General features: G+C 51.7%; 9 protein-coding genes across 9 annotated transcripts; 6 read left to right on the top strand and 3 right to left on the bottom strand.

Moving 5' to 3' along the window:
* Positions 1 to 76: 76 nt before the first annotated feature.
* On the top strand, positions 77 to 1,353 carry BJX68DRAFT_270412 (survival factor 1 family protein; the record flags this gene model as incomplete). The annotated part of the gene is made up of 3 exons (XM_071046646.1): positions 77 to 96; positions 144 to 353; positions 426 to 1,353. The coding sequence occupies 3 exons, from the start codon at positions 77 to 79 to the stop codon at positions 1,351 to 1,353; spliced, it is 1,158 nt and encodes a 385-aa protein (XP_070895455.1).
* Positions 1,354 to 3,265: 1,912 nt separating this feature from the next.
* On the top strand, positions 3,266 to 4,364 carry BJX68DRAFT_270413 (putative steroid dehydrogenase; the record flags this gene model as incomplete). The annotated part of the gene is made up of 3 exons (XM_071046647.1): positions 3,266 to 3,301; positions 3,350 to 3,416; positions 3,475 to 4,364. The coding sequence occupies 3 exons, from the start codon at positions 3,266 to 3,268 to the stop codon at positions 4,362 to 4,364; spliced, it is 993 nt and encodes a 330-aa protein (XP_070895456.1).
* Positions 4,365 to 5,537: 1,173 nt separating this feature from the next.
* Positions 5,538 to 7,585, top strand: BJX68DRAFT_270414 (major facilitator superfamily domain-containing protein; the record flags this gene model as incomplete). Its single annotated transcript, XM_071046648.1, has 7 exons — positions 5,538 to 5,810; positions 5,932 to 6,024; positions 6,073 to 6,098; positions 6,146 to 6,526; positions 6,576 to 6,837; positions 6,894 to 7,338; positions 7,419 to 7,585. The coding sequence occupies 7 exons, from the start codon at positions 5,538 to 5,540 to the stop codon at positions 7,583 to 7,585; spliced, it is 1,647 nt and encodes a 548-aa protein (XP_070895457.1).
* A 349-nt stretch (positions 7,586 to 7,934) lies between these two features.
* Positions 7,935 to 8,591, bottom strand: BJX68DRAFT_270415 (uncharacterized protein; the record flags this gene model as incomplete). The annotated part of the gene is made up of 1 exon (XM_071046649.1): positions 7,935 to 8,591. One exon carries the CDS (start codon positions 8,589 to 8,591, stop codon positions 7,935 to 7,937), a length of 657 nt encoding a protein of 218 aa, XP_070895458.1.
* Positions 8,592 to 10,324: 1,733 nt separating this feature from the next.
* BJX68DRAFT_257603 (transcription factor domain-containing protein) lies at positions 10,325 to 12,775 on the top strand (the record flags this gene model as incomplete). Its single annotated transcript, XM_071043377.1, has 5 exons — positions 10,325 to 10,481; positions 10,540 to 11,684; positions 11,733 to 11,794; positions 11,860 to 12,253; positions 12,308 to 12,775. 5 exons carry the CDS (start codon positions 10,325 to 10,327, stop codon positions 12,773 to 12,775), a joined length of 2,226 nt encoding a protein of 741 aa, XP_070895459.1.
* Positions 12,776 to 13,120: 345 nt separating this feature from the next.
* Positions 13,121 to 14,827, top strand: BJX68DRAFT_278160 (MFS transporter). The gene is made up of 5 exons (XM_071048478.1): positions 13,121 to 13,200; positions 13,251 to 13,313; positions 13,367 to 13,481; positions 13,538 to 13,855; positions 13,920 to 14,827. The coding sequence occupies exons 1-5, from the start codon at positions 13,142 to 13,144 to the stop codon at positions 14,811 to 14,813; spliced, it is 1,449 nt and encodes a 482-aa protein (XP_070895460.1). The 5' UTR covers positions 13,121 to 13,141; the 3' UTR covers positions 14,814 to 14,827.
* Positions 14,828 to 17,037: 2,210 nt separating this feature from the next.
* On the top strand, positions 17,038 to 19,301 carry BJX68DRAFT_270419 (uncharacterized protein; the record flags this gene model as incomplete). The annotated part of the gene is made up of 4 exons (XM_071046650.1): positions 17,038 to 17,238; positions 17,306 to 18,270; positions 18,320 to 18,504; positions 18,559 to 19,301. The coding sequence occupies 4 exons, from the start codon at positions 17,038 to 17,040 to the stop codon at positions 19,299 to 19,301; spliced, it is 2,094 nt and encodes a 697-aa protein (XP_070895461.1).
* A 1,469-nt stretch (positions 19,302 to 20,770) lies between these two features.
* BJX68DRAFT_244342 (sugar porter family MFS transporter) lies at positions 20,771 to 23,220 on the bottom strand. The gene is made up of 8 exons (XM_071041290.1): positions 22,780 to 23,220; positions 22,624 to 22,732; positions 22,482 to 22,562; positions 22,274 to 22,427; positions 22,125 to 22,223; positions 21,312 to 22,055; positions 21,156 to 21,240; positions 20,771 to 21,102 (listed from the first exon to the last, which is right to left on the bottom strand). The coding sequence occupies exons 1-8, from the start codon at positions 22,806 to 22,808 to the stop codon at positions 20,835 to 20,837; spliced, it is 1,569 nt and encodes a 522-aa protein (XP_070895462.1). The 5' UTR covers positions 22,809 to 23,220; the 3' UTR covers positions 20,771 to 20,834.
* A 753-nt stretch (positions 23,221 to 23,973) lies between these two features.
* On the bottom strand, positions 23,974 to 26,167 carry BJX68DRAFT_270421 (uncharacterized protein; the record flags this gene model as incomplete). The annotated part of the gene is made up of 2 exons (XM_071046651.1): positions 23,974 to 25,935; positions 25,994 to 26,167. The coding sequence occupies 2 exons, from the start codon at positions 26,165 to 26,167 to the stop codon at positions 23,974 to 23,976; spliced, it is 2,136 nt and encodes a 711-aa protein (XP_070895463.1).
* Positions 26,168 to 27,114: the final 947 nt, after the last annotated feature.

Consider the following 27,114-nt stretch of genomic DNA (forward strand, 5'->3'; position numbering starts at 1 on the left):
CCACCGAACTGATAAGGCGCGTCTCCCCACCCAATCTTCCTCTCCACGTCCCAAACGAACCCAACCGCCCCCAACGATGAACTGGCTCAAATCGACGTTTGTCTCTCTCGCTGCGCCACCGAGCTTCATACTAAACATGACAGACTCTCATACACCGTTGGCACCGCCGAGCCCGAATATGGCCCCGGCGCCATCCACCCGGTCACCGCTCAGGCGCAGCCGTACTCGGTGCTCACAAAGGACGACCTGAAGTGGAAGGCGATGCAGTCGACGAATGTCGAGACGCAGATTTTTTACCTGATTACTCCCAAGGGAGAGATTGCGTCTATACAGATTATTTATAACAATGTCGCGTGCGTTCCCTGAACCTTCTCTTTTCGTGCGTCGTGCAGTTTGCCCTGCGGAGCCGAGCGCTAACATACTAGCAAAAGTGGCCTGATGGTAACATGCCAACTGAACGTGAAAATCTGGAACCACGCTGGCACATCACACCTCTGGACCTCCGACCCGCTCGAGAACCACTGCTTCACCGAGGACATGAATACCCTGTTCGCGGATAACCTCTCGATCGCACTAAACGCCGCCGGCGACGCTTACGAGATCAAGTCCGCGCGCAACGACTCCGCCCTCATCGACCTCGTCGTCAAACGCACGGCCCCGGGATTCCAGATCGGAAGCGACGGGACAACGTATTACGGGACGGACCGGGCGAATCCGTGGGGCGAGATGCGGCATCGGTTTTGGGCACGGTGTGCGGTTACAGGGACGATTAGAACGACCGAGAAGGAATATAATTTTGGGAGTGAAGGAAGTGAGGCGAGTTCGTTGGGGAGGGGTGTCTTCATCCATGCGATCCAGGGGATGAAGCCGCATCATGCGGCGGCGCGGTGGAATTTCGTCACCTTCCAGACGCCGTCGTACTCGGCGATAATGATGGAGTTTACTACGCCGCCGTCGTACGCGTCGACGCGGGTGAATGTCGGCGGAATCGTCACCGACACTGAGATCTTATATGCCGGAGGAGACAACGTCGTCACGTACCCTGAGACGAAAGAGGATCCCGAAACACAGTGGCCTGAACCCACCAGCGCCGAGTACACATGGCAGAGCAAGGACGGCGCGTTCTCTGCTACACTAAAGGGACCCCTTGGAGACCGGCTGGACCGCGTCGACGTCCTACACCATATTCCGGGGGTCATCAAGTCCTTGGTTGGTGGTGTTGTCGGCACGAAACCGTATATCTACCAGTTTGCCAACGCGCCAAATGACTCGCTTGTTCTTTCTGTCAAGAACGGGGATCAGACGGTTGAGGAGAAGGGGACTTTCTTCGCCGAGGCGACGTTTATATCATGATTTATCGGTATATACTTATGATTAATGCAAGCACTCCTCTTCATTCAGGGTGTCTGTCTGTAGACCGGGCACATATAAACTCTGGCATCCCATTGTCTGAAAGGCTATCTATCACCATTGCCTCGGGTATTAGAATGCCGCTCTGGCGCTCCTCGAGGGACAGCGACGGCGACACCCCGAGTCAGACAGCTGCCTCCACACCCGTGACCCTTTAAAGAAAGTTGTGGCAGCCCTCTAGTGGGTCATCTAGACGCGCCCGTTCCAATGTTCCAGTCTTGCAATTCCGAATTCCGAACCTAACCAGTAACCACTGGGCAGAAGCTCCGCATGTCCATAGTACAGTACACTGTACTGGGTGAAGTTGCAGAAACGAAAATCATCGTACCCGTACAATCTTTGCCATTCAAGTCCTCCGGAGCCCTAATGCCAAGATATGATGGCCCATAAAAATGGGGATCTTCTAGGCCGCAGCCTCGCAGCCGAAACCCGATATCCACCTCGGCAGGGTATGAGGGTCCTCCCTGGCCGCGTGAATCACAGTTGAGTCAAGGTCTGCGTCATTGATCTCCTCACCAGATTTCCAGTTGTACCGAAACTCAATCACGATTCATTAAGTTTTGCTCACCTAACATTCATGATTCGAGCTTGCCCGTTGCCAACTTGAAGTTAACCCCGGCTTTGTATCCAGGTGGTTAAGATACAAAGATCCTCACAGGTTAAGCCAATCTAAGCCAAGCACACCCCGCATCACAAACGTTCGTCGCGAGGAATAGCAATGGTAGTGAAAGTGGTGCTGGTCGGGACTTAGACCGAATTGCTTTAGAAGACGGAGGAGAGGTGGAGGATTACTGAACGCTTCTGGGAAAACGCGTTTGCCACGGGGCCGTTCGGCAAGATTGAGGGCATTCCGGGGATGTTGGGGCTTGCGAGGGTTTTGATGGATGGGTGAAGAAGCGATGATTTACATGCTCCAATGTGTTGGCAGCCACTATGTCTATATGTGCATGAGATCGTCTCGCGCATGTAGGTGTCTTGATCATGTACTAGTATAAAAGGTGGGAAGGGCTCTTTCCATGTTGTGTTTCTGCTTTGTGTCTTTTGCCGAGTTAGTCAATCTCTCCTACTATAATAACCATGCTTTAGTATTGTTTGTTTTATTATAGCAAGGGGTTTATGTAATATCAATTCTTCCTGTCTCTCAAATTTTGTGATTAATAAGGAAGATTGACACGGATAGCGAGTGCTTCATAAGATTATAAATCAGGATCTAAAGACCCCAAGCTCAGCCAAGCCCCTGAGATGATGAAAATTCGCCTCCTTAGTGGCCTCTTATACAGTGGGTCAAAGGCTTGACATCTGGATTTGATGGCCCCTGAGCTGATGCTCGAAGGAAGCTCCAATGGGCTCGTAGATGGTAGGCCACTGAGCGGGAACTTCAGGCCTGACCGATACACCAAACACGCTCTTGGGCTCAACGTGCCATCCTTTTCCGAAACGAGACAATTTGCAGACGGCCCCGATCAGGCAGGCGACGGGGAGGTGGCTTCGACGTTGGCGGACACGCTGCTGATGGGTACAGACTGATAAACTGGCACGGGGCGGACTAGCGGTTGCCCAAAGTTCGTTCCAGGACATTGGTACGGAGCACAGTAGTGGTATTAGTAGTAGGATGCCCGGGTTTTCCTGTGGTAGTCTCCGCGTCCACGCGTGCTCAACAGCCGAATGAGTAATCCAAAAAGGGGGTAGCTGTACCCAGGATCTCAGCATGTTCGAGTCCTTCAGTCTGCTGCTATATATACTGGGTCTCCGGTGCAGAGTACTAGGTAGTAGAGTTGCCTCCTGCGAAGGATACAAAGGAGACACCCCTATCTGAGCATAAGACAGTTGTCGCTCGGGACGTGTGTGTGAGATAATGACGCGCAAGGAACATTTCGAGGTCAAGGGCCAGGTAACTTTGCACCACTTTTCCTGTATGCAGGTGCAGCTGACTCTCTAGTCCGTCCTTATAGCGGGCGGCTCCAAAGGCTTAGGGCGCGAGCTCGCAATCCAACTGACCACACAGGGTACGGAATCCAAACTTAAGCTTTTGCTCACCTCCCCAGCTAATAGAGACCAACACAGGCGCAAACGTTACAGTCCTCGCTCGAACCCCCGGTCCCCTCGAAGAAACGCACCAAGAACTCGTCAAGCACATTGTCGACCCAGCTCAAACCGTCGATAGCGCAGCAATAGACCTAACAAACGCAACCGAGGTCGAGGAATACATCTCCGCCCTCCCCACCGCACCCTCCATGCTCTTCTGCGTAGCCGGCGGGACAGTCGACGAAATCGGCTTTTTTGCAGATATCACGGCGCGGGATGTTGAAGCTTGTATGGCAAGGAATTACTTCGCCGCTGCATATATAGCGCGTGCGGTTCTTCAGCGGTGGATTAAAGAGGCCACAGCTCCAGGGACAGCAACGGGGCCCTTGTCGACAGAACGAAGAAAAAGAAGCGAACCGACAAGGCATATTGTCTTTACAGCCTCCACCGCCGCATTCCTCGGTCTACCAGGGTACGCCGCCTACACACCCAGCAAAGCCGCGACGCGCGCACTCGCGGATACACTCCGGCACGAAGTCCTGCTGTACGCCTCGCAGGTGGAAATCAGCATCCACTGCAGTTTCCCGGGAAACTTCTACACGGATGCATTCTACGCGGAGCAGGCACGGAAGCCCGCGCTGCTGAAAGAAATCGAAGGAGGAGAGGATGGTGGGTCGGGGGCGAAGAGCACGGGGCGTGTAGTGGAGATGATACTCGAGGGTCTGAGGAAAGGAAAATACTTTATCACGATGGATATCGAGACAGCACTGCTGTTGAATAACATGCGTGGCCCGAGTCCGCGCGATGCGCCGCTGCGCGATTGGGTATTGGGGGTTGTGGGGAGTCTGGTGTGGCCGGTTTTTAGGGTCAGGTTTGATCGGGCCACTTTGAGATTTGGGGAGAGGATGTTGAAGGAGAGAAGAGACTAAGAGTTATATCAACTATTATTGGGTCGCGATAATTGGCATACTGCACGTCTTGCGTTTTGAATTCTTGAGGTTGAAGGATGCTAAGTTTCCCCGCACTCTGTCCGGATGCATCTTATCTTCACCATTCGCGCTAGAGATGATGCCATCAACGCTCGTGAGCAGTCTTTTCCTAATACGGTCCCCGACTCGCCCAGGCCAGTCTTTCAATCCGTGGGATTCTCGTCGTTTGGATTCCAGTGTGGGGTGTCTGATGGGAAAGATTGCTTCTTAAACCTCCTTCCCGTTAAGCTTTGTACGTAAATTGTTGTTTGTTCGAGAGACCATGCAATGGTAATTGAGGAAAAGAAATAAGAGACCCATGTCAAGCAGAAGCGCCTGTGCTGCGAACTAAGATAAGGTTAAATGCAGCGTCGTTCCTGGGACGGTCCCAAGGCCCTGGGTGTGCTTGCAGCCTGACATCCCGCGCTGTCGTGATTGAGATAAGATAACTCGCAATCGCTCTTGTTCTCGAATCAGCCCGTCGCTCCGAATTGACTTTGATGGATGCATCAATTAAGCCCAACAGTAGCTCCAACGTGCGTTTCTCGACCCATCACAAGGGGTTGCGGATGATGCGATTGCGCGCGAGGATGAGCTCATATGCTTGTCCGGCACCGGCGCTGAGTCGCTTCTTGCTGCGCAATTCCACGCTCATGGCCTTTCGGATCTGAAGAAAACTATTGCATTGAGATAGGAAACTGGTAGCTGCAATGTACACCCGCTACAGGACGGTGTTTCTCAACCCTGGAAGAATCCATGGACAGGACTCTTATCGACCAATGACCTGGTATATAGAGCACTCTACCTCGTGGCTGCCCCGTTATCAAACGTCATTTGGCTCTGATATCCACCCCATGCCGCTAATCTGCGCCTCCACAATGTCAGGAAGTTTTTCCGATATAATTTACTGTCCTGATTGGCCCATGCTCGTCTGAAATATGGTCCGCCGTCTAAATGAGACTATGCAGCCGAGAGGTGGACGATTCCGTGCGATAGAGGAAGCATGGCGAGCTTGGAGCACGCTTACCTGGGTCTTGCCTAGGGGTATAAAGGGTCTTATCATCCTGGACGGCAGAATCTGCCTCTCTTTCCAGTCACCCAAGTTGCAATCTCCATACTCAAAGGAGCACCAAGATGGCCCACCCAACCGACGAGAAACGCGCTCAAGAGAGCTACACAACCCCCTCCACCCAACCCTCGATCAACATCGCCACAACCGAAGACTACAGCACCGAAGGCCTTGCCCCGCAAGATGGCCTCGGGTCCGCGGAGCCTCACATCTTCTCGGACCCCGCGCGCGCGGCGTACTGGAGGGAGCTGTACGAGAAATCCAAGTATGAAGGCAGGGCCAGGTTCGACCCTGCGTTGACCTGGACTGCCGAGACCGAGCGACGTTTGAAAATGAAAGTAATTCCTTTTTCTTTGTGTGGTTGACCTGCTCTGGCTTTGATGCTGGAGAGGCCGTATTCTCTGCGACGTGGTTTGGGTTTGTCTGTTTGGTGCATTGAGCTGATCATCTCCACTGCAGTTGGATCTGAGGATTATGCTCTGGGTCTGGGTCATGTTTTCGTCTCTGGATCTTGTGAGGAGGAATATCAACCGGGCTGTTTCGGATAATATGGTCAGTGAGCGACATCTGATGGAGGAGTCTATATGCTGACCGACCTAGCTCGACGACCTGGGCATCAACACCAAGTGCGCCCCTTTTACCCTACCCTTACCACCTCCTCTAACGACAACAGTGACTACAACACCGGCCAAACCGTCTTCTTCATCTGCTTCCTCGGCGCCGAACTCCCTGGAAACCTAATCAGTAAGAAATTCGGGCCCGACCGGATCATCCCAATCTGCATCGTCCTCTGGGGCGTCGCGTGCTGCGCTCAGTCGGCCATGACCGGTCGAGGGTCATTCCTCGCCATGCGCGCAATCATCGGGACACTGCAGGGTGGATTCATCCCGGAGATGGTTCTCTATCTCTCGTACTTTTACAAGAGCAATGAGCTTCCAATTCGGCTTTCGGTCTTCTATACTGCGATTCCGTTGACCCAGATCTATGGTGCACTGCTTGCTAGTGGACTACTTACCATGAGGGGGATTCGGGGGTGGGCTGGGTGGCAGTGGCTGTACGTGTCGCACCTCATCCTCCTATCGATGCTCTGCTAATAAGACTAGGTTCCTTATCGAAGGCCTCATTTGCATCGTGGTAGGCTTCATCAGCGCCGGTGTCATGTCCACCTCGATCATCCAGCCAGCCCTCTTCTTCCGCCGCAAGGATGGTTCAAACAAGTGGTGGACCGAAGAAGAAGAAAAGGTTCTCGTCAACAGACTCCTCCGCGACGATCCGACCAAGGGCGACATGAACAATCGCCAGCCCGTCGGTTTGAAAGATCTCTGGAGGGCGATCTCTAATGTCGATGTTTGGCCGATCTACATCGTAAGCCTCAACAGCAGCCCTCCAATACTGTACTCTATACTGATAATCTATGTTAGCTCGGCATAACAGCCTGGATCCCCTTCCAACCCGTCGCAAACTACCTCAGCCTAATCCTCCGCGGAATGGACTACACCGTCCTCGAATCCAACCTCCTCGCAATCCCCGGCTACGCGCTCTTCGCCATAAACGTCCTGGTGGCCGGCTGGCTGTCGGAGAAATTCAAAGAACGCTCCCTCGTCGCCTCCCTCAGCAACGTCTGGATGCTCCCCTTCTTCATCGCGCTCGTCTGCATCCCCGACTCGTCCTCCCCCTGGGTGCGCTATGCAATGCTCACCGGGATCAATGGGATCCCGTACACGCATAGTATTCTCGTCGGAATGACTTCGGCCAACGCGAAGAACGTGGGCATGCGCGCGGTCTCGACGGCGATTTATAACATGTGTTATCAGATTGGGAGTATTGTTGCGGTCAATGTTTATCGTGAGGAGGATAAGCCGTATTGTGCGTTTCACTCTCCCCGTTTCCTTATACCTTGTATATTTTCTTTAAGCGTTTCCCAACTGACTCATTGTGTGTTATAGATCATACGGCAAACAAAGCCCTCGTCGGCCTCTGCTCGGCGAATATCGCGCTCTTCGCCGGGATGAAGCTCTTCTATATCTGGCGGAACAAGACCCGCAAGGCGCGCTGGGATGCGCTGCCGCCGGCTGAGAAGATTAGTGGGGTTGATGGGATGTACGTTCACTAAGCGTCCATCTCGGTCAGCTGGAGTCCATTCGTTTAGCACCTTGGGCACCATGGCGTGGTATACCAAACGGACATGCGTGGGTGTGTGTCTCAGTCACGTATTATGCAGGCGATACGTGGTTTTGTCGGAGACATGGTTTGTTGGAATTAGTACCTTCGTAAGTATTTAGAGATTGCCTTTGATATAGCTGTAGGTCGTTTGATTTGAGTCCTTCAATATGAATTGCGTTAGGTCCAGATATCCCTTGCGGATGCCCAGTCCCTGTAGAGCGCCGATTTTATGAAGCTTCTTGAGCCTTTGACCCCACACCCAGCAAACTCAACAAGAACGCCACCACGAGCCTCCTACCCTACCGCACCTTGATAAAATCCCAAACGGTCCCCGCCTCCCCCTTCCCCGCAACAACCAACTCCCTCCCCTCCTCCCCACCGGCCCTCATAGCCCGAAACCCACTCTTATGCTTGACCAAAAGCACATGCCCCCCATCTGGATGCTGCTCCCTCGCACAGAACCACTCCCACGACTCGTGGTGCTTCTTCTTCGCGATGAACCGCCAGTTGCCCTTCACATCCCCATTGTGTCCGATATACTCGCCCGAGACCGAGTTCCTGAACCCGAGCCAGAGCTCGTCGTTCTCAATGCACCGCCAGTGGCTGCCGCGGCTGTGTTGGTAGCCGCTCTGGCGCCCCGTGTCCGTGCCGGTGTCGGTGTCGGCTCCCCCCGTGTTGCTGCCGGTGGGGGACTTTTCATCGGGGTGGAGTCCGAGTTCGCCGTCTTCGAGCGCGATCACGAGGCCCGTGGCCCGGTCGCGGATGAGGAATGTTGCGTCTTTGTGTGGGGGGACTGCTGCGCTGGGGCCGCGCGAGATGCTGGCGTAGGTGGGGAGGAGGTCGGGCTCCCAGTGAGGAGGGACGGTCTCGTGGGAGCTGGTGCGTGTTGCCGTTGCCGATGGGGTATAGACTTGTTCCCCCTCGGACGAGTCGGCGCCGACGAAATAGTCGTCCATCTTCCTCTATACTGCTCGATCCCCAGGTTCCTGAGAGGTGATCGACTGGTAGTAAAGATTGGTGGGAGTAGGGAGGATGAGGATGAGGATGAGGATGAGGAGGTTACTGAATGGAAAGGACAAACAAGTAAGCGTCACGAGTGCGGGGTTGCGCGCTTATCATGGCCGCTGTTAACCTTGGGGCAAGATGGAAGGCTGCGTAAGGTTATTGGTCAAAGGAAGCGCGCGAGCTGTGGAACCGGGGGACATCTTACCTGACAACTATACAATTCGTGGGGCTGGATCTAGTATACACGTCAACATTACAGAGTGGGCTTTCTCCATTTATCTTACGGCACGCATAAGCGCCCGGGAGTTACTGGTTCGTCAGTACCATTCCAAGACTAAATGGGCTGGTATACTCCGTACCATGGAACCATGCGCAGACTACTATGGCTGCCAAAACAAAGCGCTACTAATAGATACTGTCGAATGGGATGGCGCAGGGTCAATCCCACGTGAAACGGTGCTTCATCCCGAATCACAGAGGTTTGAAATTTGGTTCTAATTTGCTAAAATTACACACTACCTAGGTAGTATTGTCGAACTGTCAACTATTACTCGACAAGAAGGGGACTGTTGGCGGGAGGGCATGCAGAAGCTAGAACGAATTCACGACCGAAGAATCGTACCTGGAAGAGCGAAAATTGACTCAGGATCCGATATCAGCTGCTCAGTGCTTCGCCTCTCAATGAGGAAGTTGTGGCTTGTGCCCATCAGACCATAGATCTCGACTGCAGCCTGCACCGCCTCACTGCCCCGGAGAGATCAGGAACGATGCCCTACGCCAAGGGCCTGGTGCGAGCTTTCGTGTGGCGGTGTCTGAGATTCAAGACCAGCCCTACCAATGACTGCCCAACGCCCAGCCTCTAGCACATCTCGGCACTCACCAGAGACACTAGCCGCCGTGTACCTGGACAAACTTATAATCCCAGCTCGTCGCGCTATTTTCGCGCACGACGCTTTTGCCCCTGGATTGCTCATTTCTCGTCTCTTCGACGTTCAAACATCGATGTCTTGAGAGCATGAAGGTTCGAAGTATCTCGCCATGGATGTTCCTAGCGTTGGGTAGTGCACCTACAGGCACGGCATACTCTGCACTCTAAGCGATGCCACAGCTAATGAATCGCCTCAGGCGCCGCCGCGATGGATTGTTACCTCTGAGAACTTCCTCTGCTCGCAAGGGGTTGATTCCAACCTCCAGCGTTAATCTACTATGAGATCCTTATCCTTGGAATTAACCTATCGCGACAAGCTATCTACTCTCATTACTACCTTTCACACTACTCGCAAACCTTAGAAAGGCCAAGGACCCTTATAGGTTTGGGGCAGGTTTATAGGTTGGGTCAGACAAGTCTACTCCACACCCTGTGGTCGTATGTACCAGCCAGTAACATCTATTCCCCTTAGGTACTTTTGACCGCCGGTAGGGACAAGTAATTAACCGACCGAATTTAACAACTCCGGGTCACCTGCAATCACCGAACCAGGCTTTCTTTCCTCTCCCCTCCCTCCTGCCTTCGCGCAGCTTACTACAAGCTGGCCTCGCTCTGCTTTCTTCCTACTAAGGCTTTGGGAGAGTCTGGCTTAACTGCCTACATAAGCGACCTGGAACCAATGGCCAGTAATCACAGCCCACTACTCCCGAGTCAGTGCATCCACTAAAAACTTACTTCACCTCAGCCCATCTCAGTATGCCAGAAGAAGTCCAGTTTGTTGTAACGACCTCTCCGGAGAACCCCAAGCCACAGAGTGGACTCCCCAAGGGGGCTTCCTGCGATGCGTGCCGCCGGCGGAAAGTCAAATGCGACAGAAACCAACCATGCAGCCGGTGCACAGCCTCGTTCTACGGTACAGTATCCTAAAGTCTAATACATGCAAGGGAGAATGCCGGTCCTGATTTCGGCAGATTGCACCTTTTCCGAGCCAGCCCGCAAGAAGAGGAAGACGGCAACTGATGAGAAGATCGAATTGCTCGAGGGCCGAATAAAGGCTATGGAAGAAGCATCGGCCCAGAATGCTGCTGTTGCTTTAGACTTGCCTAGTAGTACAAGATCATCATCGCCTATATTGAGAGGCCTACCGCAGGCGCAGGTAGCGCGGCCCAGCGCAGAAGTCTATCACCCCAGTGAGAAAGGAGACCTTGAGTTCACGGGCCGCTCGGCAGATCGCACCTTTGTTGAAGGCTTCAAGCATAAACTCGGAGATTGGGTGCTCGACGCCACGCATAAACGCGTCCCCGCTGTCTTTGCGGTCCCAGGTCTCTTCGACACATCCCCGGGACCACCGGTCGATGTCGAGCTTCCACCCAAGCATGTGGCGAAAAGGTTAGTTGACGCGGCATTGGATGCTCAGATACTGTTTGGCATCATCCATCGCCCGTCGTTCGATAATCTGTTTACCCTTGTCTATTCGCTTGATCGGTCTCATTACAGCGCAGAGGAATGGCGGTTCCTGGCTCTTTTATACGCCACTCTCGCTTACGGCGGTCTGTTTGTCGACTCGGCTGAGGATCAGGACCACGATGTGCTTTCAAAGTCGGCCCTTTACTACGAGAAAAGCTTACAGCTGCAAAACATTGCCGAATGCAAAGATCTTGTATCTCTCCAGGCCATCTTTTTCAAGATCCTGTACCTCCTCTCAACGACCCGAGTTTTTACCTGCTACACCTACGTGAGCGCCGCGCTGTCAGTGGCTGTGCGAATGGGGCTCCATCGAGTGGGATCATCCACAGCCCATCAAGATCTGATACAGCGGGAGACCGGCAAACGAGTCTTTTGGGCTGTTTGGACGCTCACCAATGAAGTTGCTGCTACCTGTGGGCTTCCAGTACTCCTCAGCAATGAAGAGATTGACCAAGAAACCCCAATCGAAATTAACGACTCGTACATTGAGGCGCGACAAATTTACCAGCAGCCGGAAGGTGAAGTCTGTCTCACGAGCATCGCAGCTATCTATCGACGACTCCACCACGTTTTCCAAAAGGCCGGTAAGCATATTTACTCTGAGAGCCAGTCCGACCTGCTCCAGTCGGGAAGTATGGGAAGCTATCCTGTGATTATGAGCAAACTGAAAGAAATTGAAGGACACCTTCACCATTAGGTTCGAGAGTTACCCGTCCACCTTGTCCTAGGAAATGGTCCCGAGACCCCCAAACTTACAACGTAAGTCCTCTAACAGATTACTGGACGGGGAGAGAGTGAGACCTTACAGAAAAATGAAAATCTAGAGCCCGGTTTACCCTCTGCATATTATATGCACACTCTCAGCTCTACATATACCGGCCTTTTCTCCGGCAGTTCATGATGCAGACGGGCAGTCTAGATCAGCCAGAGAGCACAACCTCGAAGTGGCTCGCAACAGTATGCATCCAGGCATGCGAGAACATCATCGTGTTGTGCGAAGACATGTATAAACGGGGCCTATTGCCCGGTGGGAATTGGCTAATAAGTCGTGCATTGTTCAGCTCGACTTTGACTCTCTTCTACGTCGTCCTAACGTCCAGGGACCCTGCGCCTCCCCAGACACAGTCCATCTGTACACGTTTGGCACTGGGAAGAAAGATATCCGACAGCCTTGCGAAGCGCAGCGGCCTTGCCCATCGGTGGAAGGTTATGATGACGGTATGTTTGTCGCATCGTTTTTCTTGGTTTCGCGCTATTGATTCCTCGATATAGGTCATGATCGCAACCCTCCCAAGCAGTGCTCGGCATATCCAAGAGGAGCTCCTCAGTTTGGAAAACAAGGTTCCGGAGCTGGCTTTGTACCAAGCTAAATCTCGTATACCGGATGATGCCTACACGACCTCTTTGGGGGCATCAGTACTGAATCTCCTGGGCAGCGACAGCTCAACGGCTGATAAAATCAAGTGGCTAGCGCCACATCACCTCGAGGCCCTTGGCCTTGGCTGCCATGAACAGGGAGAGCTTCAGTCCTCTTCGTGTAGACAGGCTCTGGATTTGACTCGGGATAACATAGAAGGCTCTACTGATTTACCCCAACTTGATAGCAATGACATTGGGGACTACTTTCTGGCGAGCAGTGCACCTGGAGGCAGCCATTGGTCGGCGGGTATGCCGGTGGATGCGGGAGAAGTGGACTTTGGGGATCTTGACGAATTCCTGAATCTCCAGAACTGGCTCTAATACGTTTATTTCGAGAGTCTTGCGGAATCATCTCTAATTTCCTACTCTGAGTACAAATACAATATCTCGCTGCCAAGATAGATACTGCGCTAACCGTAACTGCGGATTCACGTCCTCCGAGCGGCGAGTCGACCAATGATAGTGGCCAACGCTAACCGAATTAACGGAGTATATGCACCCCACCCCCCGATATTTCTATACAAATGAACCAGCCAGAAGCCTACTCTCCAACTCCAGCAATATCTCTCTTCTCTTTATCAATATTTTTTTGACCGATATGGCTGTCCAGAACCATAAAGCGAACAACGAGGTATATTGCAACCTATTTGGTTAAGAACTCTCTGACATGATTAGCAATCGTTCTTGATGGACCTGTCGAGAGGAATAGTCGGCTGGGAAGATGGCAAGGATCCTCAGAATCCAAGGTAAATGAGAATGACTTGATACCGGACAACCGTCATTGACTTATTTCAAGGAATTACCCTCCTTCTCGGAAATGGTTTCTTCTAGGTATCGTCAGTATCGTCACCTTGATTAGGTAGATAAATCTCTACATACAACTGGAGCGGTACACGATAATGACTGTTCCAGCCCATTTGCGTCTACCCTCTTTGCTCCCGCAGCTGGATACGCCGCGCAAGAATTCGGCAACGCCTCGTCTGTACTGGGTACCCTAGCGGTCACAGCTTATCTATTCGGCTACGCCGTAGGTCTGCCACGCTTTTCGTCGTGCTCCAGTGTCTTATTGATACGTTGCTCTAGGTGGGACCTCTCTTTCTATCACCGCTAAGCGAGCTATACGGCCGCAGAATTGTTTTGAACGTGGCAACGACGCTGTTCGTTTTATTCCAGATTGGATGTGCCCTTGCACCAAACATCGCCTCGCTCATTGTCTTCAGAACCATTACCGGAATGGGCGGGTCTGCTTGTCTGACAATTGGTGGCGGTGTCATATCTGATCTCTTCGCCCCCGAGCAACGAGGGCTGGCCATGTCGATTTTCTCGTCGGGGCCCCTGCTTGGGCCTGTCATTGGTCCTATTTGCGGTGCCTTTATCGCCCAGGATGTTGGATGGCAATGGGTTAGTATAATATTTTAGAGACTTGGTAAGCACTATTGGAGAAAAATACTAAACAATCATATAGATCTTTTGGGTGCTCGCCATCACAGGCGGCACCTTTACGACTTTCGTCGTCATTTTCAACCGCGAAACTAACCCAGTAATCCTAATGGAGCGCAAAACACGCAAGCTGCAAAAGGAGCTGGACAGACCTGAGCTACGGAGCTGCTATGAAAACAAAGACCAACCGCGGATTAAAACCAACACGGCCGCCGTCAGCTTCCTACTCAACCGCCTAACAACCCCGATTCAACTCCTCATTTACTCCCCCATCGTCACCCTCATCGCCCTCTACATCGCTGTGCTCTACGGCTGCCTCTACCTTCTTTTCACCACAGTCACAACCGTCTTCAAGGACACATACCACTGGCCCCTCTCCACCAGCGGCCTTGCCAACATCGGCCTCGGCCTTGGCTTCCTCACAGGCCAGATAATCTTCGGCCTCACAAGCGACAAAGTCCTGCAACGCCTCAAATCCCGGAACAAAGACAGCAACAACAACAACAACAACAACCCCGAAATGCGTCTCCCCCTCGCCATAATCTTCGCCCCCCTGGTCCCAATCTCCTTCTTCTGGTACGGCTGGTCCGTCCAGAAACCCACGCACTGGATCGTGCCCATCATCGGCCTGGCCCCCTTCGGCGTCGGCATGATCGGGATCTTCAGTACGCTGCAGACCTACATCATCGACAGTTATCCGCGGCATGCAGCGTCGGGCATTGCGGCGATTACGGTCACCCGCTCGCTCTTTGGCGCATTGCTCCCGCTTGCTGGGACCGATATGTACCGTGCGCTCGGGTATGGGTGGGGGAATACGCTGTTGGGGCTTGTGGCGCTGCTGCTTGTTCCTGTGCCGGCTGGATTTTATCGGTTTGGCGCGGTTCTTAGAGAGCGCGCGGCTGCTAGGTTGAGGTTTTGAAATTAATTGATGGGATTTTTTTTAGTGGATTATCGACTTCGACTTGCCGGCGGAGGATGTTGTGCGTATGCAATAACCCTTTGCTGGAGGGGGAGAGGAGTCGACCCTTTTATATCCTTTACTTATTTAGACAGTAATTCCCGGTTCTATCCTCTAATTACTATAGATAAGGATATTGGTAAATGATCTAAGCTGAGGCTGCAATAATAGAGTTATAACTACTTCTGACTATGTACTAGACGCAGGGTATGTCCCAAGACACAGCAGCACGGGCTATAGCCTGTTAACAATAGATGATGATAGATAAGGACTAGCATATCCATGCTATCTTAAGATTCTTACCTCTTTTTTTTTTCACATATAAACAATTATAAGCAGTTATAGTCTCCCAGTCCTTGTCATGGTTATGCACCAGGTGCCTTTATTTAGCTTAAGCTCAAAGGGATTATAGTAGTGGTCTAGATTGTACTTTTCTCACCCTGACTTGTTTAAGTAGGTGATGATATCCTTACCCTGTTCTCGCAGCTCTCAAGGCTCCGACCCTACCTAAACTTGGCTTTTGTCCGCCAACCCCCACCCCGCCCTAGAAGCAGGAACATACCATTATTCAGGGCATTTCCGCGTTGACGAGTCTTGGCTCGACGGGGAGCTTTGCGCTCCACACCATGCAGTCGTACGTATTAGCTAGACGTAAGAAATAATGGTTTATGTAATTAACTTGGGAGGTAAACTACGTCTGATTATGATACTATAGCACCTGTGCTATACTGGGTGGCCGTTCTCCACAAAGATTTGTGCCATGGGCGGGAAGGAGGGGGGTTCGGTCGATCGGGGCCGTGCTACGTTGGCTTCTTGGTTGGCTGCTATGATTGCTAGCCAATACTCTAGTTCTTGCAAACCGTCATTGCCTCAAGATGATGAGTGGGTAATGATATATTTGTTTTTGGGAAGTTGAATACAAGGCTAATATACAATAGAAGGACATTGAGGTTACCCTTTGTTCGCCCAACAGGATTCTCCACGGATTCCAAGGTGGCACAAGCAATATAGACAACTAAACTAGCAAGATGAATCATTCGATCGCTGGCCAATGGTATCAAGAAAGTAGTCGTCGATCGCCTATGCAATAAATAATAGAACAGATCCGACACGAAATTATGTAAGAGAAAAAAACACAGAATGTGGCGGTGCTCAATCCTCAAACAGCTATCCCTGAACCCCGTGAATCTTGCGCATATGAGCCATCAAATTATCTTTCCTGTTAAACGGTTTGCAGCGCGAGTCATACGGGCACACAAACTGGCGGGGATTGAGGTGGATCAAACGAATATGACGTAGGAGGACTGATTCGCGTGTAAAGTACCCAGAGTATGTGCAACCTTCCCATTTGCATTGCAACGGTGGCTTGGAGCTCCAGCTGTGGTTGGCCGGTGGTTGTGCGGTTGGGAATGTTGAAGACAAGGCTGTCACTACCTGAGCCTGAGGAGCAAAGGGGGCTTGGCGGCTGCTGCCTAGGACTGTCGACAGGCTTTGGTGGCCTTGTTGGGCTTCAACGGGGGATTGCTGGTTGAATGCGGTTATAAAAGGATCTTGGATATGGTAAAGTGACTGATGGTTTGTAGAACTGAACCAGTGTTGGTTTGCAGCATTTGCTGTGCAATTATTGTCTGGCGTGAAACAACTGAGAGGACTTGGCCAGAGCAGGACGTCTTCTGGGGAACCGTATGATTGAGGGGAAGGCTCGACATGAGGGAGAGGCTGTGAAGCCGGGCTGGCAGGGAAATAATACATGACGTTGTGGGACATGGTGGACTGTAAGGGTTCGAGAGTGATTCTGGAGGGAGGCTGTGGAACTTTTGGGGTTTTGTCCGAAAGGCTGCGCCGTCAGACTCGGTATTTATGCTTCTCACGGGCTCGTCAAGCTAATAGACAAGTTGCTGCAAGTAATCTCTTGTCAATTTGGCATTTGACAACTACCCTTTCTTTTGCCTCTTGATAATTGTCAACTCGGCAGCAGTCGTTCTAGTTGTCTTTTGACAAGTTGACAAGACGATGAGCGAGTTGACGAGTGAGGCGGCGTCCGCAAGGCTATAGCCCTTCGGTTCTGAAATAAAAAGCAAACCCGCGACCGAACACAAAACCAACCCAGCTCCCTGCAGCAATCTTCAGACTTTCTGCGAGCCATTGCAACTCTTGAATCTTCCCCGCTTCATGTCCCCTGGGCATGAGTGTCGTCCACTTTGGCCCAGAGCGGCCGCCCTCCTACCCCGAGTTCACCTTTGACAAGGAGATAAAAGTCCGCCAAAAGCGATTCACTAATATTAGTGTTCTTTCTGCGAGCACTGTCCACTCTATCCTGAGTTGGTCGAGTCGAGCGTCGCGCAAGTCGACTCTCTCCACAGACCACGCCCCTGGTCAGCACGAGGTATACCCCTATGCCTATTCCTTTCGCCGTCTACCTTTATGAACGCAGCTTACCTCGATGGTAATAGCAGTCAAAGACAGATATTATTCGCGAGGTTATCCGCAAGTGGCGGCGCCTGCTATCAAAGCAACGTGACGAAGGTAACTCCTCGAGACACACTACTACATCCCCCGCCCTACCGCAGCAGCCGCCGGATTATGCATCGCTCATCAAGACTACCCTCTCCAATAACCCCTCCTGTGCCTTGTACGCCGATGACATTTGCAAACAATTGATTCGCACAAATGAGTGGTGTCGTACAAATCAGGATCCTGGCTGGCAGGAGATTGTCGCTTCGGTGCTGCCTCGCAATCGAGCATTCGAGGCTGTCATTGAGACCCGCAAGCGAAAGATCAGCAAAAGGGGCCAGGTCAAGTGGAAACTCGCGGTCGCAGACTCGGGAGCCTCGACTGCAGGACTTTCGTGGTGCTCGCCTCGACTCTCGTCTTTCCACCCGATCGAGCTCACGACGGACAAAGGGCTTGACGCGGCAGGCGTGGCCCGCACAACCAGCATCCCCACGGCTGACAACCAGCACACTCTTTTCTCCTCACCATCATCAGTCCATGCTTTACAACCAGCCACAACATTCGTAGGACTGAGCGACCGTGCTGCGAAAAATGGATGCCTGGAGATAATCGATCCAACAAGTGTCTCGAGATCTAAAAACAAGAGCCATACAACATGCAATGGCACTGGACCTGTGAGCCACTCAGCCTCGCCCGTGGAAACCTTAGGCAATTCCAACCTGGCCCAGAGCTCGTCTCCAGCTGGCCAAGGGGGTTTTGAACCTCCCCAACAGACCGAGCCCGGGGGCGCTGGTGACGGGCATGGGGGTAGAAAAAAGCCACGCCTCGACGTATCCGACCGAACGGTTGGCAAGCCTAAGCTTGCATGCGTGTACCGGAAGATGGATCCACAGACATATGGCCTGGATTCTCAGGACTACCGAGCTTGTGCTCTCGACGGGTGGAAACATCCTGCAGATCTACTGTAAGTACAACAGCAAACCTCTTTGTGAGATCCTGTTCTAATATTGCAGTCGCCACCTGCAACGAAAACATGGCGAGCATAGCTGCGGAAGATGCTACCTGTACTTTAGCGCACCTGAAGAGTGCGATGCTCACTTCAGCCAATGCAGCCTTCATCTCAGGGGGACACGGGAAGAAAAGTGGGAAAAACTGTGGCTGGTTCGATTCCCTGATACACCGCTCCCTGAGAATCCGTGTAAGAGATCCCATATTTGACACTCCATTCTGGCCCTACTGATATCTATTTTAGATTTCAGTCCCCCATACGGTGTTCCACAGCTCACGATAAACCCGGAGGCCGGAGGCTCACGTCCTGGCCAAGATCTACCATCGCCGTCACCCCTACCAAGTCTGCCAACTTTCACCTTCAACAGCCCCTCTCCGGACACGCAGATGCTGTCGCCCAATGCCGATCATGGAGGTGGTCGGCCCACCACGCCGTCTGCAGTAATGCAGGACATGGAATCCCGGGTTGGAACCCTCGAGCGACAGCTCACCCTCCTTGAGCAGAACTTTGAGTTTCTGCACGAGTATGTCAGCCGGTTATTCAAGGTGGCACCTGATGATCCCAGTCCTGGTTCAGATCCTACAGGCACATTTGCTGCTTCATTCGGAAGTACCATATACGGCGCCAGTGACCAGACCATGCTCGCCGCACCGTTTGACGACACTGTGTCGCTTTCAGTATTTCCACCGTCCACCTCGCCCTCCACGGGCTATCATCCCGCGTCGGAGTTTTCTGCCTTTGGGGCAAGCAGTGCGCACGCGACAGCACCATCCTCTCAGGCGCCGTCTAATGGAGAGATTACTGGCGTGCCACCCTCTGAATTGGAACTACAATTTTCAATCTTGGACAAGGTGAACGCCAACTACCTTGGAGGGGAGCCTGAGGATGGTGACTCTCCGATGCCTGGCATGGATCATGAGGTGCCTCTCTACAATCTTGGCCCTCAGGCTGGGTCGACCCCTGGGTTTGCATTCGAGCGATATTGAGGTTCTCGAATATCTAGGACGTATGGCTTGGTTTTTGCCTTGGGCTCACTTTTTCAGCCTTGAAAAGTGACCACGTGGAGACTTTCTTTCTCGGTTTACGATGATACATTTCTACATTATGAGTTACGATCTTATGTATATGTACTATTCACGAAGTCTATACCCGCTACAGTTACAATACCCACATAGAATGAACCATCACCACTTGATATATATGAACAAAATTGTTCCCTTAACTCTAGAAATGTGCCAATGAACGTATTTCAGCACCACGGCCCATCCGATGCTTCTGACCCGTTCCTGCTGTCATAGCGGGCTTTTCTAGTGTTGGGTGGGACTCGATCCAGTTGGTCCGATTTCAAGCCCCTCGCGTCAGAAGTCCACCGCCACGTTTTCGGCCGCCGACCGACGTGGGAACTCCGACGAGATGGGCCATTGGAATATTATTGTGAGTAATGCTTTTCTCTCGTGCGGCACCTTCAAGATAGGAGTCGTGATTAATTACTTGTCCTAGAAACAGATGGGTACACCTAATGCTATCTACCAACTGCAGGCATGGTGGAATATATATTTCCACAATCAGTATCGAGACTTCTTTATTACAACATCAAGTAATGAGGAGAAACTGAGATTTCTGATCATTCTAACTGCACTAAACGCGAGTTAGTAGTAGACACTGCAGGCAGGATGTAGCTACCTTGATTTCATGCAGCTCGCGCGCCCTATGCACATTATTTACTTTATAGTATACACATCTCCTCATGCTATATAGGTCGCTTTTTAGTCACGTGTGCCTAAAGCTCTAAGAAACATTTTTGCGCTTTCCCAGGCAGCCATAACAACAAGGAAAGCTGGGGAAAGCTGGGGAAAGGTATTTCTAAGCATTAAGTAGCACCACCTAAATCTCTTAATAGCATATCAAATAGTTAAAAGCACATGGCTAACTACTACCTAGTATTAGCCCTAAACGATGCCTAGTAATATACTTCTACTACCAGGTCTAACAGGTTAACCCATGGATCTTGAAAGGCCATGTAGCAAACATAGTTACCACTTTAGAGAGATTTAGGGAGTCCATTAACATGAACTACTTACTAGGGCCAGGGACATCATGGCCCGTATTTATAGCGGGCTGTGAGGCCATCGGCGAGTCGCAACGCAGCTTTTCCCTGGGGTACCAGGATCGCGAAAGTACGAGTATTGTATATGGTACATGAGTTTATGATGCAATTCTCTACCCATGCCCTAGATTCTTTGGTGCTTCCGGGCTGAGCTCTGTGCATCCCTGAGACGCTATATCCGAGCGCCAATGAGGAGCTCATACTAGGTAGCTTCCCTATCAGCCGTATGTATTCTACACCCAAAGATATTGGTGTCCTTGGCATATTTTCATCAAGGTAGATTTCGCTCAATTTCCGATATATCGCTCAGCATCTGGTAGCTACTGCACAGACAACGCACCCACACCTCCGGTATCCAGGCAGTCCCGATCCATCCCATTATTCAGACACACTGGAGAAATACATCTATCCATCACTTCCTCTCAGTTCCTTCTCCGCCCGCAGCCACACCGGCAGGGACACTAGCAACCTCAACCTCCTCCTTCTCCCCGCGACTCTGCTCAATATCCAGCGCGCCCTCCTTGGACTGCTGCAGCAAGATCGCTCCATTCTGCACGTGGCTCGTGCCGCCAAACAGCGAGTCCATTTCCTCGAGAGGGACTTTCTTGGTCTCGGGGATCATGAACCAGACGAAGACGGCGAGGAACATGTTGCAGGTCATGAAGAAGAAGAAGGATTTTCTAGAGCCCGTTAGTTTTTGGGTAAGTTTCGTTGGAAGGAAGGGAGGACTTACAATCCTTCGTTCTCGTAGAACTTGGGGAAGAATTGTTGGAAGATTGTATTCGCCACGCCTTGCATTTGCGAGCACATTCCCACGGCTGCATCCAATCTGTTAGCATTTCCCAATCCCCATCTGATTATCCTCGAATAGATGTCATGTCAAACATACCTTGCGCGCGCACATTCATCGGGAAAACCTCGGCGGTATAAATCCAAACCGTCGCGCCCCAAGACGGCTTGTAGAAGAACGCAAAGAGGAACATGAGAAACACAATCGCAATGCCCACTGGCTGCGTCTTTGCGCCCTCGGGGGTATCCGGCGTCTCGAGCCCAACAAGCGCCGTAATCAGCATACAAACCGCCATACCGCACGCCCCGAGGACGAGCAAGAACTTGCGCCCGAACCGGTCAACCGTCCAGGTTGCGTTCAGCGTGAAGAGAATACCAAAGGTCGCGTTCAGCGCGTTAATCAGGTTGATCGTATCCCCGTTCTTCCAGATCTTCTTGTAGATCGTCGAGCTGTACGAGTTGAACGTCCCCTGCCCCGTAAGCTGCTGCCCGATATTCAGCACGAACGTCAAAAGTAACCGCTTCCGCACACTCGCATCCTTGATGAGCGTCATGTATGCGCGTTTCCCGTTATCGAGGGCTTCCTTTTCGAACTGGATCGCTTCGCGGATGGTGAGGAGTTCGGCGTCGATTTCCTCGTCGGTATCGCGGACCTGCGCGAGGACTTTGCGGGCGCCCTCGATGTCGTTTTTCCGTTGGACGAGCCAGCGAGGCGATTCGGGCATGAAGGGGAGTTGCGAGATGATTATTAGCGGGAGGAGAAGTTGGAAGATCACGACCATCTTCCAGTCCCATTCGCCGAGTTTGCTGCGGTGTTGGCCGGCGGCGTAGTTTACCCAGTATGCTAGAATGAAACATTTGGCGTTAGAGAAGAGGTTGTGAGAGTGCAATTCTGATAAAGTGAGAAGCTTACCGACAAAGGACCCGACAGAGTAGAACATCTGCCAAAAAGCCATGACGAGACCACGGATGTACGAGGGCGTCACCTCACCAATGTAGATGGGACCAGCAGCTACACATATCAGCCAAAATATCGTAAAAGTAGCAGTGAGGTCGACAAACCAATAGCAAGAGCTTGCCCCATTCCAATAAGAACGCGACCAGCCATGAACGCCGGAACCGGGTTGCTCGCTGGCGGGAAGCACTGCAGGAAAGTCGCAACAATTGTAATGAAGCACCCGGTGCCCATCGCCCAGCGACGACCGGCGTAATCAGCCTATTCCTGCCGTTAGCTAGTCGTTGCGTCGAAGGCAAGAAGCAAGGAGCTTACCAAGGGTCCAGCGAAGAACCAGCCGGTGATGATTCCTCCCACGGTGTAGACTGTATTCATGAGGCCGAGCATGTAGCTGTCCTACGCGGTGTTAGAGATGTTGCAATCGCGAGCGGCAGTCGTGATGGCGAAAAGGACGTACAGGATTATCAAAGTAGGCATGCCAGTTGTCGGAGTTTTGCACCGAGTTGAAAACGGACGCATCGTAGCCCATCAACACCATGCACCCGGCTGCCACCAGGCAGATGTACCTGCGAAAGTTAGAAGCTTGAAAGCTCATATGGGTCGCTGTGCGTACCAGTTGTAAATTCGAGTCTTGTGAACCATCTTGTCGCGTTGTCTGATGTGGACTTGTCACTTGCAGATGTCTGGGATCGACCTGAGGGAGGAGGCTCGCTTTATCTAAGTCCAGAGCTGGAGTACCTTCAGCGACCCCATGTGATGTCTGGTGCAATCCTTTGCCCAGAGCTGCATCCAGAGCTTCGACTCTCTCGGCAACAATCGATTGGAGGACTTTCAATACGTCAAAACCACCAATGGTTCCCCAGAAAATAGGGAAAATAGGCAATCAGCCTGAAAGAACACCCCAGAATCAAAAGCCTACCAGTTTTGCGGGAGCCCCAGACGCTGGGGAACAGAAAACGACTGGCCATTCCAACCAGGGTGGCGCCGACTTTACCCAGAACCCGAAGTTGAGTACCGGCTGAATAGGCTAAATGGGCACCCACCATGTTGTCGAATGACTCGAATCCTGGGGAAGGCCCAAGGATCCAGGTCGCTGCCTAGCACGTCTAAGCGAGTTTTGGAGAAGCTTTGACGCTTGGCCTCCCCGGATTGAGGTCCGCTTATTGGTCTTGATTCAGAGCCGAGCCGGGGCCGAGGCCGGGATGCGGTAGAGGGCGTTACTCCAAGTTCTTGGCCGTTGGAGTTATCATGCGAGATGCTTACCCCGCTGCTTTGCGCGTATTCGAGACATTCTTGAGAGGTCATGTAAAGGGTACCGTTGTTCCACCAGCGCAAGGTCTTTGACGGATACCTACGCAGGGCACATTGCTGAATTCGATTCCGAGATGTAGAAAGAGGACCCCTAACCGCTCCTTCCTCGATAGGCTCTATGCCAAACGGTTGGGAAGCTGCGATTAACCGCGCCTTCTTTTTCAGAATCCAATGTCATTTTGCATACGAGGATAGAGCCAGCAGGCCATTGCTCGCCCCTTCCAAGGCTCCCTTTTCAATGTAGATTTTCTTTCTCAGCTTCAAGTTGTGCCCAGTATGTGGATTGGTCTGACTATGCGTGTTTGCGACGGATGGAAAAAAAAAAAAAAAAGACAAATAGACAGCAAATACCACGCTTCGCACTACACATTATCATTGTTTACATACAGATTCTGACGGAACTGAATCCTAGTAGACTAAAGTTTATGATCGCTAATCCTCTAACTACTTTGCGTCCAAGCCCCTAGAATCAACCGAAGTTCAATAATCCTCGTTATTAGCCAGCAATAATCATTTTAAACTTCCCATCCGCTTCATCATACGTACAGTTCAGACAGGATCGCCTTTGTATGATTGTAGGCACACCCAACTCGCAGCTGAGGAGCTGCGCGGTTGCATTTCCTGCAGTCTGGACAATAGCAATCTTCTTCTCCTGTGCTCTCGGAGCCGCCACAGACGTGGTCATTATATTCTTCACCCTGTCTGCGCTCAGTTCTTCTGTTGGATAGTGTTCACAAGGTTCGCTTTCCTCAAGACCATAAGACGCAACAAGTACGCGGGCTAGTTGCAGACGCACAGTATTTCCAGAAAATCGTACGGCGCAGGTAAGTTCCAAGAAGGTTGACCGCTCATGTACAGTGAGTAGAAGGTCTTGATGTTCGCCAAAGGAAGAGGGCTTAACCACGCCCTTATGCGTGTAAAGGGATCGTGTTGCCTTTGGTCTTTCGGGAACCGGAAGAGTGCGGAGAGATGGGTGATATCGGCCATTGAGTTGAAGTCGTCCATCAACCAGATAGTAGAGCACCTCACGGTCCGGGGTAATAGACATGGTTTGAAGAACACCAGAATAAAGTGTACTTGAATCTGAGCAGGCTAGGTCATCGATAACTCGATCTTTGGTCTCCGAAACGTAGCCTACCAATGCCATAACCTCGTGATGGATTTTCTGGCAACTGCCGTCGAAGAAGCCCCTAGAGCACTTGCGTGTCAGAAATTCCGTGGCCAGTCCAGTACCGTACCACTCCCACCTTTTGCCCCAGATTGTGGCGTTTATGGCTGGCTCGACAAACAGGGCTGCCAACGCTTTGTCCAAGCCGCGGCCAACGATGTTCCATATATGTCGAAGCCTACAGTCCTCTTTTTCGGCTCCATACGGCTCGCGTGGCCATTCCTGCAGAGGATTACATTTGCTCGCATTGCGGCCGCAGGAACAGGAGACTCGGGATTTGGTATCTGACTGAAACACGTGCACGAGCCGTTCCAATGCCTCTTCAATATTCCGCGGGCGCTCCGTTGGCGGGATTCGAAGGATTTTCTGGCAAACCTGGGAGATTCGGTGGTTAGGGTGATCTCCCAAAAGGGAAACAAGCCCTGAGCGTGGGAGTGGATGCCTTTCCGGAAACATTGCGATTCCCTTTAGTTCTGCAGGAATAAGAACCAGCACGCCGGCAATAGCTACGCGAAGTTCTTCGGTGCATTTAATCCCATGATCCAGAAGGTTAAGCTGCAGCTGATCGGCCAAAAACCCTTCCCAGGTGAAGTGGCCTGCGCACTCCAACACCTTGCGCTCTCGAGGCTCAATAACAATGGGCAAAGGCACTGCGTGAGAGATCCTCAATATGGTCTCAATTTTAATCTCTGTCGGGCGCTCAGCCGATGCACTTTCAAACTCGACGAGAACCTTTCTGTTTTCGCCTTCAAAGACGACAAAATTGTCGACCGTCACAAGGCAATCATGGGGGAACATCATCGTAACAAGTGAGTATATATAACCCATTGCTTGAGTTCCCGAAATTCGGACGAGGACACCGTCCTCGCGAAGTGCACGGGATATAGCATATAATAAGTCGACTGCCGACTCTGTGCTCATGACCTCCAGGAGATCGGTGGGTACTGGCTTTTGCAGCTGCGTGTAAACGTCGTGAATCAGGGATACCTGCTCAGCGAGGAGGTTGCCAGACCCCAACGATGCCAGCTTTTTAGATAGGAGACGTGCAACATTCTCTAGTTGGCTGCCACTCGATAATGCAATAGATGCAGGGAGGAGTTTCCGAGACAGCCCAAAAAACACATCTCCACGGCCTCCTGAGATTCCCATCAATGCAGTTGCCAGCAACGCAATAGCCTGGCCACCTGCCGACTTTGCCATCAGCGAAGCTGCATCTCCCTTAAGCCAACCCACGACCAGACCGAGGCGGTCGAGGCGCGAGGAGCTGCAGCGTTGGAGCATGTCCGGAACCTTTTTTGCCTGTCAAATCCTGCTCGTCAAGTCCAGTAGCCCGGAGCAGAGGGCTCACCTTTGCCGCATATCTACCGTTGATTGGAAATGCTGCTCCGAGGTTCTCCATCTGGATCATTGCCATCGGGTTGACATTGTCGGCTGTCAGTGTCGCAAGGAGTGTGCTGAACGCGCTAAGGCCTTGCAGCGTAAGCTGGCCGACGTCGGCCTGGAGATTAATCTCACCCGACATTTTCTTTCCAGGGGCGATATGTCGTGTTCTCTTGTTTTCTGGCACAGGTACAGGGAGATCTTCTGTTGAGAGTAAATCAGGCAGGCCAAACACTATGAAATGGGCAAGAATCTCTAGGTTCAAGCCAGGTCTGGACACGACCCAGGAGAGGCAGAACAGCCTCAGCCCGAGGCTGACTTGGGATCATATTTTCCGCCGCAAAAAGAAAAGCAAAGAAAAGAAAAGCAAACAACACCTGAGTCTGGGCGTGATGATCTGATCTTCCATTGGGCCAGGTGTCAGATGGACTAATCCATATCGGGTCGTCACTATTTAAAGAGACACTTAAGTGCTCCAAATGCAGTCGATGATCTCTCAATACGCTCCTATGAAATATTACTGCATCCCCATTGTTTGGAAGCCTTCCCCACCCATTTCTTGAGAAGATCCTTTTTATCTTCGGCCCGCTATCCGCTCGATTTCACTGCGGGGGGCTGAGGGAGAAACTCTAAAGCCCACTGAATATCTTGGCATCTCTTGAGAGATCAGAGAAGGCTGTGCCCAGGTGGTTTCGTAATCTACAAGTGATGGATGCGGATCAGCCTAGCAAGGTCCAGGGGGTGCCTTACCCACGTGATTGTGTTCAGTGGCTCCGTAACCAGGTGGCTGACTTCCAGGTTCCAGACTTATCATGGTTTAGAGATGCTAGAATTCTTGATATTACCATGACCAATATTATATGTATTACTTTACAACATCTCCTATTCTACTCCGTATAGAATTTGTATCCATTTACAAGAATTCACAGGGGTCCGTAAATAAGATCCTAAACTAATTTAACCCTGCCCTTAAACTGTCAGGACCCACTGTTCTTTGACAGCTGGCGCTTCCTATATATTAAGGTTATTGGATGCTCTAGGTACAACTATGTACCTTGTACATTCTTAGATTCCTAGATAGGCCCGCAT

This window comes from Aspergillus pseudodeflectus (genome assembly GCF_044049435.1).
Source record: "Aspergillus pseudodeflectus strain CBS 756.74 chromosome Unknown BJX68scaffold_48, whole genome shotgun sequence".
Taxonomy (NCBI): Eukaryota; Fungi; Ascomycota; class Eurotiomycetes; order Eurotiales; family Aspergillaceae; genus Aspergillus; species Aspergillus pseudodeflectus.